Consider the following 14,229-nt stretch of genomic DNA (forward strand, 5'->3'; position numbering starts at 1 on the left):
AAAAAAAAATAGGATTAAATAACTAAGTTCAAAACAAAACAAAACAGTCTGGCTGGTTCAGTCGGTGGAGCATGCAACTCTTGACCTCAGGGTGTGAGTTCAAGCCCCATGTTGGGCCTAGAGCTTACTTAGAAAAAAGAAAAGAAAAACAGCCCATTTTTTCCCTCTTCAAAAAGAAAAAGGCATGCTCTGAGTCAGGAGGTTCCCCCATTTAAGTCCTCACTGTTCCCCTCAAAGAAGTATTTTTTTCCATCTCTCTTCCCTAACAGGACTGTGGTCATCACCTCTTGTCTTGTGGTCTTGCCCAGAGCCTGTATGTAACTCAATGGTGTGTGTGTGTGTGTGTGTGTGTGTGTGTGTGTGTGAAGCCTGCACCGTGGAACTGCTGTGGAATGTTTATGCTGCATAGGGTGTGGGAGCAAGGATATGGTTCAATGTTCTGGGTGATGTCTGTGAGGGGCATGTGCATGTGTGCATATGGCATTAGTCCACGTGTGATGAGTAGACTTTTTATGTATGCATAGAGCAGGTTACTATGAATGCAGCTGGCCCTGCTCCCCCTCACAGGCAAGCCTATGGAGACACCTGAGTTTGCAGAATAAATAAAACACTACTAACACACATAAGAAGAGCTGTAAAAAAAGGGGGGGGGCGCCTGGGTGACTCAGTGGGTTAGGCGTCCCACTCTACATGATCTCACAGTTTGTGAGTTCGAGGCCCGCATGGGGCTCTGTGCTGACAGCTCGGAGCCTGGAGCCTGCTTCGGATTCTGTGTCTCATTCTCTCTCTGCCTCTCCCCAACGTGTGCTCTGTCTCTCAAAAATAAATACATGTAAAAAAAATTAAGAAGAGCTCAAAAGCCTTAACTATTTTAATAATTGTTTTGGGGGAATTGTAACCAAGATCCTGGCTCTTTGTGGACATCTTTATTGGCTGGTATTGTCTCTGGGACAGGGCGCCTGTGGGGGCCAGGAGCTGGAAAGGGGCTCTGGGGTGGGGGTGGGGTGCCACAAGGGGCTGGGAGCCGACATCAAGTCCTCACCTAGAGTGGTGGGCCTTGGACTCCTGTGGAGGGGCCTGAGGGCAGAGAGAGAGAGAGAGAGAGCGCGCAAGAACGCGCGTGAGTCGGAGACTATGCTCCAGAGCTGGAGGGACCTCGGTAGGCTAGGGGGAGGCGGGAGGGGCTCAAGGGCCGGGGCTGAGTTCCGAAGGGTTGGGAGGGGCTGGATTGCGACCGAAGCTTGAGGTTGAGAGAATGGCTGGGGCGGGGCTAAGAACGGGGATAGGGGCGGGGCTAAAATCTGGGGACAGGACTAAGAGCTGGGAGTAGGTCTGGAAAGAAACTAGGGATGGGACTGAGGGCTGGGCCTCAGCGGCCAAGCTAGGGTTTAGGCCTGAGAGAAAGGGGAGGTACTAAAATTAAAGGTGGGACAAAAAGGGGCCTGGAAGAGCTGGGAGGCCCCGGATGAAGAGCGCCGTTGAAGTTTAGATTGGGCTAACACAACGCAGAACCGGGGGAAGGTGGAGGGAGGGGTTGGGCAAGCATGAGGCGGAGTTAAGGGCTGGACTGGGGTGAAGCGGAGATTGGGGTTTACGGTTGCCTCGACCAAGCTGAGGTTCAGGATTGGACTTCTTGCAAGGAAGAGTCTTGTAGCGACGAAGAACTGGGCTGAGCGATGTGGGTCAGGACGACACTGACGATTGAAAGGTGGACTAAGGAAAAGGCTAAGGACAATACCAGCGCCTGGGATGAGAACAGCACTGGTAAGGAAGGGGCGGGGCAGGAGTTTGGGGGTGGGTTTCGAGCTGGGGGCGTGGCACACAAGGAGAGTGTAGAACTGCAAAGAGCCTGGAGAAGGAGCCGGGACCAGAGGCCGGGCTGGGCGGAGTTAGGGCCTGGGGGCGGGCTCACGCCGAGCCGCGGACCAATGATTGAGGACTGGGGTGCTGAGGCTCTGGGGAACGCCTGCAGGTTCGGCTGTGCCTGTCTGGCTGGAGCCCGAGCTGCTAACACCGGTTCTGTAGGCTGGAAGGCCTTGCCTTGTCGCAGCCGGGCCCCGGCCGCTGCCTAAGAAACTCGGGGCCTGTCTGGAGCCCTTGGTCCAGCACCCACCCAGTCGCCAGGCTGGGGCAGGAGGTTTCATTGACTCTTAAGGGGAGGAAGGAGTCTGGGGGTTCCACGCGTGACATCACAATCGCCTTCAGATGTGGGCGGAGCCGGAGCGGCATTTCCCAGGAGACTGTCCTGCCTTGCTCCCTCCTTCTCCCTTCTTCCTTTCCTTTCTCCCTTTCCCCCACCCTTCCTCCCCCATTCAGCTGCTTTGGTGCCCAACCTGGAACTCCGCCCCACCTGTGCCCACAAGGTCAGGGGGAGTTCCTCAGCCCGCAGGACTGAGAAGATTCTGTACAAATGAGCATCACCTGTGAGTTTTGAGTTAGACCCCTGTTCTCCGGATTAATTACCTACCTACCGAGAAAAAGACCACAAGCCTCCCTCTTCCTTTCAAGCTATCACTCTCCTCATTTCATTATGAAGCTCGCTCTGTGTCCCGCCACCATTATTTCTCCTGCAGGAGCGATGGACTGCTGCTTCAGTAGGAGCTCTCCTTCTGCCTGTGAAACTAGAGAGCAGATTGCCTTCCTCAGATCTGAGGAGAGTTACTAAATCTCACCCCTTGGCAAAAGGAGTTATGATTGTCAGGGCTTCTTGGGGGTTTGGGAAGAGTTAGTCAGTGGATCCTGTCTACAAGCTTCCTTCATGGTGACTCCGGAGACAGCAAAAACAGTGGAGTCAGATAAAGCAGAATTTGAATCCTGACACTGGCTCGGGTTCCTCTGACTCCTTCCGTCTGACCTTAGGGTGGAGGCTGGATATGGGAGGTTGTGAAGTCAGGAATGAGTAAAAACAGAGGATGAAGAATTGGCTGTGTTGGAGCTGGAAAACAGGTGCAGTAGGAAGTGACAGCTAGCAGGATGGGGTTTGGATAGGAACCCCAAGTAGACAGGGCTGCAAGAGCACAGGTCATACAGAGCTCTTTCCTTTGCCATCTATTAACTTGTCTTTTTTTTTAATGTGTTTTTTTTTTAATTTTTATTTTTGAGACAGAGAGAGACAGAGCATGAACGGGGGAGGGTCAGAGAGAGAGGGAGACACACAATCTGAAGCAGGCTCCAGGCTCTGAGCTGTCAGCACAGAGCCCGACATGGGGCTCAAACTCACGGACCATGAGATCATGACCTGAGCTGAAATTGGACACTTAACCGACAGAACCACCCAGGCACCCCTATTAACTTGTCTTTGAACAGGCTTCTTCCTGAGTCTCTGAGTCCCCCATCCACAGACTGGATTGTGGTGGTTATTTAGAATCAAAAGCAGGGGCACCTGGGTGGCTCAGTCCGTTGAGCGTCCGACTTCAGCTCAGGTCATGATCTCAGCCTGTGAGTTCAAGCCCCTCGTCGGGCTCTGTGCTGACAGCTCAGAGCCTGGAGCCTGCTTCTGATTCTGTCTCCCTTTCTCTGCCCCTCCCCTGCTCATGCTCTGTCTCTCTCTGTCTCAAAAATAAATAAAAACATTAGAATCAAAAGCATATTCTAAAAGCCCAGCACAGTGCATAACATTGGGAGGATGCTCATCCTGGGTTAATTCTCTTTTCCTAGAAAAGTCCCTGGTTTTGAACCCTGGGCAGAACCTCCAATGCTGTAGCTTCTTTGTGTGTGGTTCCAATAATGGGTTTATTCTATTTTACTCATGTATTCTTCAAAAAAAAACAAAAAACAAAAAACAAAAAACAAAAAACAAAAAAACCAACCAACCCAGTATTTACTGAGCACTTTTCAGAGGCAGATAAAATATGGGTTTGTTCTCAAGTTGCTGTGAAATAACTTGATGAAGTACCATGGCAGGGTAAAGGGTATAAGACATGTGTGACCGATTCTACTTGGATAGCTAGCTTTGTTCTTTCCAAGGTGAACAGGTGTTTCTGGGGAGTGGGAGGCAGGAGAGAAAGAATGGAGAAGGGAGGGGTGGGAGGAAGGATGGATGGGTGAGAGAAACTTGTGACTGAGGAAGGAACCAGGGGCTGAGTCCTGGGGGGCCAGTTATGTCATGATAAGGAGTTTGCACCGCATCCTGAAGGCAGTGGAATGCTGTTAAACAGAAGGAATATAGTGGGCCAGTGCCCACTATATTGCAGGAGGCCCCTGCAGCTGTCTTAGAGATAATGAAGGTTTCAACCAACATAGAGGTAGGTATGGCGAGACTCGGATCATCAAGGTGGTGTGGAGGTGAGGGAAAGAATGATCGTTAGATTCCTAGCTGGGATGCCTATTCCTCTCTGAGATGGAAGAGACAAGAGATGGTTCATGGAAGGTAGGGAGAAGATGATAGGTTTGTGTGGGACATGCCAGCCTAAGAGGTTTGGGGAACGCCCAAGAGGATATTGACCGTGTGCTCAGGAAAAGCAGGCTGGATTGGAGACCCCGATTTGTGTCATTTTATTGGTGGATGTTTATTGGCATCCCTCTCCTCACCCCTCCCCCAGCCCCTTGAGAGCAGGGACTGTTGGGTGCCTGTTTTAATTTCTGTATCTCCAGGGGGCTGGTGGAGCTTCTCAGGAGATGTTTGAAGAGTGAATGGCTGGTGGGAGGAAAGGGGTGCTGCTGCTGTTGCCACTCTGTACTCTCTCAGATGTAAACAGGTTACCCAGCTGGGAGAGACGACACCTGCTGGCTGGCGTGGCGTCTAGCACTGATGCGTCTACCTTCTCCGAAGGTGGGTTCAGGGAATCTCTGGCCCCAGGCTTCCCCACCACCCCTCACTTGGGAACGCTGACACCCCATGGCAGGCAGGAGGGAGGGAAGTGTTTGGTCCAAAAGGGGTCCCTCAGCTGCCCCGTCCCCACCCCCCATTCCTCACTTCTGCCAGGCAGGGAGGGCCCCTTCCTGGAGGCCACCATCACTCCCCTTTTTTTAAGTTTATTTTAAGACAAAGGGAGAGAGAGAGAGAGGGAGAGGGAGAGAGAGAGGGAGAGAGAAAGAGAATCCCAAATAGGCTCTGCACTGTCAGAGCCTGACACAGGCCTTGAACCCATGAACCTTGGTTGGGATCATGACCTGAGCCCAAACCAAGAGTCAGACACAACCGACTGAGCCACCCAGGCGCTCCACCCCTGTCTTTGGCAAAGCACTTTATCATGCACAAATTTCTCTGACATATGTGAACAGAGTCCTCCCAACAATCCTGCAAAATTAGGGATTTCCTCCATCTCCATTTTGTGGATAAGGAAATGAAAGCTCGGAGAGGTTACTTGCCCTAGGACATCCAGCTAGTAAGTGAGGAGCCAAGACTAGTACTCAGGTCTGTCTGACTACAAGTTCAGGGCACTTGCCACTATGCTGTCTCTTGCCCCCAGTCAGCCAGCAGTGCTGAAGAAGGTGGTGGTGGTCTAAGGTCCGGCCTTACATGCCTTATTCCTCCCAGAATGGAGAAGGGGCATGGGAGGACAAAGGGGTGCCATCGAGCATGTACAGGGGACCTGGGACCTTCATAGCCTGGTGGGGGAAGGGAAAGGTGGAGGAATGTGGGGCAGAGCTCACACCAAGCTGCTGCTCCCTTATCTCCCAAGTACTTTTTAAAAATTTTATTTTTATTTTTTTTAATTTTTAAATGTCTTATTTTTGAGAGAGAGAGAGAGAGAGAGAGAGAGAGAGAGAGAGAGAGAGAGAAAGCTGAGCAGGGGAGGAACAGAGAGAGACAAGGGGACAGAGGATCCAAAGCAGGCTCTGTGCTGAGACCAGACAGCCCGATGTGGGGCTCAAGCCCATGAACTGTGAGATCATGACCTGAACTGAAGTTGAATGCTTAACCGACTGAGTCACCCAGGTGCCCCTCAAATACTTTTTTAAAGAAGTTTATTTTGGGGGGCAACTGGGTGGCTCAGTCGGTTAGCTGTCTGGCTTTGGCTCAGGTCATGATCTCACTGTTCCCCAGTTCAAGCCCCACATCGGGCTCTGTGCGGACAGCTCAGAGCCTGGAGCCTGCTTCTGATTCTGTGTCTCCCTCTCTCTGCCCCTCCCCCGCTCATGCTCCATCTCTCTCAAAAATAATAAAACATTTAAAAATAATGTTTATTTTTGAGAGAGAGATGTGTGTGCAGGAGGGGGAGGGGCAGAGAGAGGGAGAGAGAGAGACTCCCAAGCAGGCTCCATCTGCACTGTCAGCACAGAGCCCAACTCGGGGCTTGATCTCATCAACTGTGAAATCATGACCTGACCTGAGATCAAGAGCTGGACACTTAACTGACTGAGCCACCGATGTGCCCCTCAAATATTTTTTTTTTTTTTTTATTGAGAGAGCGAGCACACAGGGGAGGGGCAGAGAGAGAAGGGGACAGAGGATTTGAAGCTCTATGCTGACACCAAAGAGCCTGATGGAGGGTCTAACTCACAAAGTGTGAGCTGAAGTCAGACCTTAGCCGAATGAGCCACCCAGACACCCGACCCCTCAAGTACCTTTAAGGCCACTGGGACTAACACACCCCCAGGCTGGGTTAACTCCTGGCTGGTGGTCAGGGTGAGGTTTTGTCCTGTTCCACCCCTCGTAGAGGCTAGATAAAGGCTCGGTCCTCCTGGCCTGTATGGAGGGAGTAAGCCAGCCAGAGGACCCCATACCAGCTTGTCCTGGAACTCATCAGTGCCTGCTCACTTCTTCCTCCAGGGGTGGGTGGAGCTGGAGTTCAAGGGGGACCTGCAGGAAGGTGCCCTGTCCTCTGTCCTGGTACATGGAGCCACTTGCAGGCTCACCTTTTAGATGGTGGCCTGAGGGAGAGCCATTGGTAGACTGGAGCTTTAGGCGGGGTCAGAGGGGAGGTGGTGGGGGTAGAGGCCAGGAGATTCCAGTGTGTCCAGGGCTTATGTTCGCCTGGGTGAAAGATGTGGAGCTCTTCTCCAGGGCCTTCCCCAAATCCCAAATCCTCACCCCAGCGGCTTCTCCCCTATGCCCTGGGACCTGTGCTGCCTACAAGAGGTGAAAGGGGTCAGGCTGGGGGCCGGTGTTTTAAGTCTGTGGCTCTGAGGACTGGGAGCGGGAAGAGATGGGATGGGGAATGGGACCTTGATGAGTGTGGAGCAGAGAAAGAATGGAGGGTGAGCATGTGGACAGAGAAGCGAGAAAAGTGAGGAGAGGTGTCAGGGGGAGGAGAGGCTTGGAGAAGAGGAGGGAAAGAAAGCACCCAAGTCAGGAGAGGCTGAGGAGCAGGACCTAATCTGCCTTTCACAGCAGGTCTCGGGGCTGGAGTGACTTCGGGGCTGAGGGGTAAGGGGGTGGGTTTCCTGGCCTGTGCAGGGCAGGCTGGGGACTCTGAAGGGGTGTTCCTGTCTGCCATGTGGCTCCACAGTCTGCTGGCCCGAGGACCTTCCAAGACCCAGGCAGCCCGTGGAGGGCCCGGGTAGGATAGGCTCCCAGAGGAGGCAGTGAGTGGGAGAGGTGGGTGGCACAGGGCAGCAAGGGGGACTCAGTAAGACATCTTCCTGGGGGTCTGTGGGGGGTGGGGCGCGGGGCGCGGGGGCAGACAGGCAGATGGGCGCAGGGGACCTGAGGGGGAAGAAAGGTACATAGTTCCCACTGGAGGGTTACCCGCCTGAAGCAGAAAGCTGCCAGAGGTGGTGGGGTGGCAGCAGGTGCATTTGGTGAAGCCTTTAGATTGAGCTATGGGAGGGGAGACCCAGGGGCATGCTGCTGCCACCGCCCGGTGTGACCCAGACTCCTGCCCCCTCAGGTGAATTCAAGGACCCGGACAGGTGCTGCTGGAAACACAAACAGTGCACCGGGCACATCATCCACCCCTTCACCCCTGACTGTGGCCACCGTAGCCTGCACCTGCACTCTGTCAGCCACTGCGACTGTGATTCTAGGTAAGGGCCCTCCTTTTTGGGGGGCCCAGAGCCCAGGACAGACTCCTGGGCAGAGCCAGGCCCAAACTTCCCCTGTGTTTCCCCGCTTCAGCTCTAACCTGGCACTGCCAGCCCAGCCCTGGCTTTGTAAACCTTGCTCTGCTCCAGAGCGATGGGAAGGTCTTTGGGCAGCCGGGGCTGAGCCGGGCAGAAGCCAGCTGTCCCTCAGTCTCCTCCCTCTGGGCCCCCGGGGGGTCACGGAGGCCTGGGAGCCACGCTGGGTCCTCTGTGTGGCAGGGTGAAGGACTGCTCAGAGAAGGCAAACAGCAGCAGCTCCCGAGACGTAGGCCCAACCTGCTCCCGAGATGTGGGCTCAACATGTTTAAACATCATCCAGTCCCCTTGCTTTGAGCTCATCCCAGAGGAAGAGTGTGTGCAGCGGTTCTGGTATGGCTGGTGAGTGCCAACAGGCTGACAGGGGCGGCACTAAGGGGCACCAGCCCCCCTGCCCCCCAACTCTGTGACAATCTTCTCTTTCCCTGTCCCCCTCCCTCCCAGGTGCAAAAGCTATAGGCCTGTCTCTGTGGCAGTGATCCACCATCCCATCCACCATGACTGTGGGGCAGACGATCTGAATGAAGAAGAGGAGGAGGAAGAGGAGGGGGAGGAAGAGGAGGAGGAAGAGGGAAGCAAGCCTCCCATCCCCACCCAGGTGGGGCCCGCCACCACACCCGCTGACACAGGCATGGGTGCAGTCACAGGTACCCCGGACTCAGCAGCTCCCATCACTATCTGGCGCTCTGAGAGCCCCACAGGGAAGTCCCAGGGCAATAAAGTGATCAAGAAGGTAAAGAAGAAAAAAGAAAAAGAGAAAGACAAGGAGGAGGAGACAGATGAGAAGGCAAAGCTGAAGAAAAAAGCCAGGAAGGGCAAACTGACTAAGAAGAAAAGCCCAGTTAAATCGGAATCTCCACCTCCAGACTTGACCCGATCAATAAGCCCAAGAGAGTTGGCCAGGATGTCAGAGTCCAGCCCAGACAGCCGGGAAGACCTGGAGAGTGAGGACAGTTACAATGACCCCAGGCGGGAGGAACCCTCCAGCGAGGATATTGTGGAGTCTTCATTGACCAGGAAGAGAGAGAACACGGCCCAGGCTAAGAAACCCAGGGCGAAGGCCTCACCAGTCAAGAAGGTCAAGAGGAAATCTCCCCCAGCATCAAACCCCAATCTCAGTTGAGGCCAGGGCATCCAGGGTGAAGAATAAATGAGATCAAGCCTGTAGCTGACCCCCTGCTGCTATTCTCTCTCCCTCCAACCTGTCACTTCTGTGGGGAGGGTGCGGGTTCTGGACACAGCTGGAGCCGAGGGGTCAGGGGGCTGCAGGAGTTTCTGAAGGGTAATCTATCTTTCAGGAGGCAATCCATGGGAAGGCAGGAGGGACGGCAAGGGAGGGGCACAGCCTGCTTCTCTGTAACATCCTAGGCTCAGGGCAAGAGAGGAGCACACCTGGGTGGGATGGGAAGGAGGCGTCCCATCTCCTGGGAGACTGGTCTGTGTGAAATCCACTCGGGGACAGGCAGTACTGTCTGCAGTGATAGCCCTAATAAACTGAACCTTTTAACCCACTCTGTGCCACTGTGCCTGGCCTTTCCCTCCTCTAAGTGGCCCTTAGGAGGATGCTGGTAACACCAAAGGGAACATGATCTTCCCAGCTCGTGCTCCTGCTAGGCCCTTCTAGACCTCTGTGCTGAAGGGAATAGAACTGAGTTCCTGGCAGAAGACCAGCCCTTCCCTCCCAACTCTTGCCAACAGCCAAAGAGATCTTGAATGACAGGATGAAGTCAAGACGGGAAGCTCACCAAGTGTGGGCAGCAGTGACCTTTTCTGATTTCTCTGCTGAGCCCCAAATAGAGGAAAGGGAGGGGGAGAACCTCACTTTCTTAGCACCAACTTGCAAAACTAGGAGAGGAGGCCCTTCTGAAGGAACACAGGAGACCAGGAGTCTGGAACAAAAAGAGGCAGTGAGGCAGGGGGAAGGGGCCAGGGCCAGGGTGTTGGCCGGTCCCAAGCAGGGAAGGCGGGGTGGGGACTGGCTTCCCCCACAACATCCCAGCACTTCCCTTTCCAGGGCGTGCGGGTGTGGTAGCAGGCGAGCATGGGGCCCATCCTGGGGCAGACATACTGGACTTGTGCAGAGGTACTATCGGAGACTGAGGCTCAGCTGGCAAAAAGAGTGAGGTAAGAGGTACAGGGGCTCAAGCTGAGAAGGGCCAAATTTACTCATGGCCCTTCCTTGCTGTGCCAGAGAAGGCTAGTGGGCAAGCAGATGGGGCGGGTGTGTGAGAGCGTAGGGACAGCGGCTAACGTGTACAGAGGACTGATGAGGTCCCAGGCCTCCCCTTGGCAGAGCGCTTTCACACATTCTCTGCCTCTGCAGCTGCCCCAGGGAGGCAGATGAGGCAGGTCTCGCTAAGCTTCACCATACAGAGGAGATGGCTGGCTCGAGGACAACAGGAGTTCCCTCGGTTCCCTCAGGGCACAGGGCACAGGACACAGGGCACAGGGCTGGGAAGTGGAGCACGGATTTGGCCCCGGGCGGTCAGATACAGAAGCTGCTTGCTGTTGAGTCACTGCCTCTCCGGTGGCCTGGAAGAACCAGGGGGAGCTGTCAGAGCTCCAAACCCAGCTTGGAAAGCCACCCTTCAAGAGCCGGAGCGTTGGAGAGAGAGGCTGTGCCAAATGCTCTGTAGAAACACTGTTTATTCAAATGACAGGCAGGAAGCGGAGGCAGCAGCAGGTGGGTGAAGGCGGCCAGGCGGGGGCTGAGCAGGTTAGCACTGCTCCCGTGTCCCCTGCAATTCTGCTTTGATAGCCACCCAAGCTGTTGGCATCTGGGTCAGAAACACCTTCCCTCCTCTCCCTCCTGCCCGAAACTGAATAAATAGCATTCCTCTCCCCACAAGAGCTGGGGGAGACTCATGTGCTGAGCTTGGTGCCCCGGGGTCACAGCCCAGAGTCAGGTGGGGGCAGAAGCTCAAAATGGCTTGTAGGGAGAATACAAAACTGTTCCACTCTCATTCTCGTCTTCCTCTTCTTCCTCCCCGTCACACTCCCCACCCAGCCTGGTCCCAGAACAGGTGGTCGGTGAGGGCCTGGAGTGGGAGAATTGTCGCCTAGCTTACACTGAGCTCAAATTCCCAAGGCCATCCAGCTTGTCACCCATCCAGGCTGACCACCAGAGAGAACGTCAACTCACGCCACTTTATGGACAGAAAAGGCGGGACAGGGAGTGAGGCAGTGGGCGGCCGGGCTCTCCCAGCCTCAGAGGTAACCAGAGTCCTAGGAGCAGGCCCCCTACCGGTCCATCTCGTCCAGGAGCGGGGTGGCATCGCCAGCAATGGACATGGGGGTGCTTTCGATCATGGGGCTGGGAGAGGGCCGAGGTGTTAGCCTCTGCTTCTGTTTCCGCCGCTCCGCCTCCTTCTCCTGTAGCCACTGCTCTGCCATCTTCCCCCAGTCGATGGCTGCATGGCTGTTGGACCTGGGAGGGAGAAGGGGCCTCTGAGATCAGGAATCTCTGGGGCCTCACCGGAACGAAGCCTTCCCACCAAACGCTGCTGATCGTCCATCTTTACAGAAATGGACCTGTTTTTTGTCACATCACCTTCTTCTGTCTTTTCCCAGAAAGTGGTCGTTCTGGAGACATTGCTTGGGTCACGGCTTTCACAAGGTCCAAGCGACCTGCTTATATGTTGAACTGCTTGGCCTCTTGACAACACCTGCCCCTAATAACCTGCTCTGTGCCACAAACCGCATACTTACTTTGGCTGCTGCTGCCGTTGCCGAGAGCTGGAGGAGGGCTGGGGCTGGGCCTGGGCAGACTGTGGGGTGGTGCTGGCCTGTAGCTGGTGGTACTGTGGTGTGGTGATGGGCTGGCTTGGGGTTGTGTAGGAGTAGCTGGGGGTCATTAGTGGTGTGGCCACTGGCTGCTGGGCTGGCGTTGGGAACACCTGGAGAAGGGTGAATAGTTAAATGGGGATGGGTTTGGGGCTTATTTAGCCTTGCTATGAACTTCTGGCAAGCTGAAAACCGGGGCTCAGCACTGAGCTTTCCAGCTGACCATCTCTTGAGCAATGTGTGGTCCCAAGTGGCAGAGACAGGCCAGCAGGATGGGACCTGGCACAACAGGGCCCGCCAGTGTGGACCACTTAAGGGTTCCAAAGATCCCAAAGGACCATGGGAAAATCAGACTTTCTCTTACTCCCTCTACCCTCAAGAGGGCCCAAAGAAAAGGAACATGTGTTGGAGACCATTCCTAAGGCTGTGGTGGCCCCATCTATACATATGAAGCCCCTTGGGGTAGACACCGCCAGAGGGCAGTCTATGTACACAGGTTGGCAAAGGATGAATGTTCCCTTTTGCTCTTCTCCACCCTCTGCAGGGAGCCTTGTCCCCAAGCCACGTACGTGGTAAGCGCTGCTGCCCCCTCCACTGCCGCCATAGCCATACTGGCTCGAGGCCCACTGGGCTGGTGTGGCGTTGGGGTTCTGTCCTTGGCCTGTCACGGCTGCGATGGCACTGAACATCTGCGAGGTCATGTTCTGAGGCAGGGCATTCACAGCCCGTGTCAGATCTGTAGGCACACAGAGGTGGGAGATGGGCACGTCAGAGGTCAAAGTCTTCTAGTGCCATCCCTCCAGCTCCCAGTCTCAGACATGAGCTCACCTGCAAGGTTGATATTGGCTGGGGTGGCATTGATAGAAGCAGGTGTCCGGGTCCTACTGCTGCTACTGGGAGTGATGCCTGTAGGAAATGACCAAAGTTAGTTATGTCCCTCCAGAAACCTGTTTCTGTTTTCACCATGAAGGGGGCTGGAGGAGGTCCTGAGGTGGGTGGAAAGAAGGGAAGCTGCATCAGCAAAGTGGATGGAGGACCTCCTTGATGCTAGGAGCCTGAAGCAGGAGTGAGACAGCTTCAGTGACAGCCCGGGCCTCGTCCTTTCCACCGGTGGCTAGTGATCACCTTGATTCAGGACCTTCGTGTCCCTCTAAGCACATCCCAGAACTCAGAGCAGAACTCACCTGGTACAGGATCCTGGTAGTGATCCTTAAACCATCGGAAAAGTCCGTTCACAGTAGGGAAGATTTGGCCCCGGTACCGGAATCCTTCTGGAGTCACTGTTACGTATTCTATCCTGGGATTTTGGAAGGAAACCTGTGTCAGAGACCACTTGGGGCCAGCTGTGAGAGAGCGGCCAGAACAGATCTCCACCATGTGAAGTAGCCAAAGTGGGTGCTGGGGGGAAAGGAGAGATGAAAGAGCCCTGACCCTGTCAAAGGAGGCTGCACTGTGAGGAGGTGAGCACAGTCAAGGCCAGGAGTCGGCAGCCCTGGTGTGACAGGTACAGGCCATCAGAAGAAGGCCTGCTGGGGCCTGGGGTGCAGTGTGATGGCAGCACACTGCAGGTGGTGGCAGGAGTTGAGGCCACAGTGTCAGGGCTGTTGTCCTGCTGTCTCCCCCTGCGCTGGAATCTGGAAATACCAGTTAAGGTGGTTAGTCTGACCTTACTCGACACTGCAGGGCAGAGAGTAGATAAGACGATGGGCTCTGGGTTCAGACCAGTTCTACTTGCAGTTTTGGCTGTCACTCACTACCTATATGACTTTATGTGAAGTCACTAAACCTGAATCTCAGCTTCACTTGAAAAACAAAGGCAACAGCACTTAAACCTATAGAACTGTGTGTGAGGAATAAATGAGACAGCATGTATGAGGCACTTAGCACAACACCTAAGATAGGGTTCTGTTCAATAAAGGACAGCTGTCAATTACCAACAGACAATGACATATGTTGGAAAGTTCTCATTTATGTTAAGTTGAACCCTGCTTTCTAAATCATCTATCAAGTGTCATTAATGCTGCGACACAAGGAGTCTGCACACCTTTCTACGGGAAGTGATTGCGTTGCCTCTACTTCCTCGTTTAAAGATCCCTCGTTTGCTCAACTTCCTCGTGGGACAGTGTCCAGCCAACAGCCCTGGCTGCCATCCTCTGGAAGCATGATGGTGAATCAGAAATGGCTTCTCAGAAACGACAACAATATTCTACATGTGCCCAAGACAGTGCAGGGTCTGGAGTCCAGAGCTTCTTGTCACCCAGCCACTGAGCCCAGACTAACATAGTCTATGCTGTTTATCTTGCACAGGAAGTATAGGGATACGAGCAGAAACTCACTGGCCTTGGCCACGAGCCGAAGGGAAGGTGGGGGCGTAGAGAAGACTGATACGATTATCAGTCTGGGTAAGAGACAAAAGGAAAGCAGATCCCAAAAAATGAGACT

General features: G+C 54.3%; 2 protein-coding genes across 10 annotated transcripts in view; one reads left to right on the plus strand and one right to left on the minus strand.

Moving 5' to 3' along the window:
* The first annotated feature begins 1,300 nt into the window (after positions 1-1,300).
* On the plus strand, positions 1,301-9,515 carry PROCA1 (protein interacting with cyclin A1). Of its 6 annotated transcripts, none has more exons than XM_047833937.1 (6): positions 1,301-1,764; positions 2,574-2,657; positions 4,688-4,771; positions 7,776-7,911; positions 8,188-8,346; positions 8,449-9,515. In XM_047833937.1, the coding sequence occupies exons 1-6, from the start codon at positions 1,677-1,679 to the stop codon at positions 9,125-9,127; spliced, it is 1,230 nt and encodes a 409-aa protein (XP_047689893.1). In that variant the 5' UTR covers positions 1,301-1,676; the 3' UTR covers positions 9,128-9,515. The 6 variants fall into 6 exon arrangements, with proteins under 6 accessions (XP_047689893.1, XP_047689894.1, XP_047689897.1 ...); XM_047833939.1 differs by lacking the exon at positions 1,301-1,764 and adding an exon at positions 2,000-2,423; XM_047833938.1 differs by lacking the exon at positions 2,574-2,657.
* Positions 9,516-10,633: 1,118 nt separating this feature from the next.
* SUPT6H (SPT6 homolog, histone chaperone and transcription elongation factor) overlaps positions 10,634-14,229 on the minus strand; it is a 32,900-nt gene continuing 29,304 nt past the window's right edge. For all 4 annotated transcript variants that reach the window (XM_047832878.1, XM_047832881.1, XM_047832880.1 and 1 more), the window contains 5 exons: positions 12,972-13,084; positions 12,616-12,693; positions 12,357-12,523; positions 11,713-11,900; positions 10,634-11,431 (listed from right to left, as the gene is read on the minus strand). In XM_047832878.1, the coding sequence (XP_047688834.1) occupies positions 11,245-11,431; positions 11,713-11,900; positions 12,357-12,523; positions 12,616-12,693; positions 12,972-13,084 (733 nt within the window). In that variant the 3' untranslated portion in view covers positions 10,634-11,244. The remainder of the gene's footprint in view (positions 11,432-11,712; positions 11,901-12,356; positions 12,524-12,615; positions 12,694-12,971; positions 13,085-14,229) is intronic.

Source organism: Prionailurus viverrinus, chromosome E1 (assembly GCF_022837055.1).
Source record: "Prionailurus viverrinus isolate Anna chromosome E1, UM_Priviv_1.0, whole genome shotgun sequence".
Lineage (NCBI taxonomy): Eukaryota > Metazoa > Chordata > Mammalia > Carnivora > Felidae > Prionailurus > Prionailurus viverrinus.

Coding starts and splice junctions, on each gene's coding strand:
- PROCA1 (XM_047833937.1), top strand. CDS start 1,677: ATGTGGGTCAGGACGACACTGACGATTGAAAGGTGGACTAAGGAAAAG. Junction 2,658..4,687: donor CTTCCTCAGATCTGAGGAGA/GTTACTAAATCT, acceptor GTACTCTCTCAG/ATGTAAACAGGTTACCCAGC. Junction 8,347..8,448: donor CAGCGGTTCTGGTATGGCTG/GTGAGTGCCAAC, acceptor CCTCCCTCCCAG/GTGCAAAAGCTATAGGCCTG.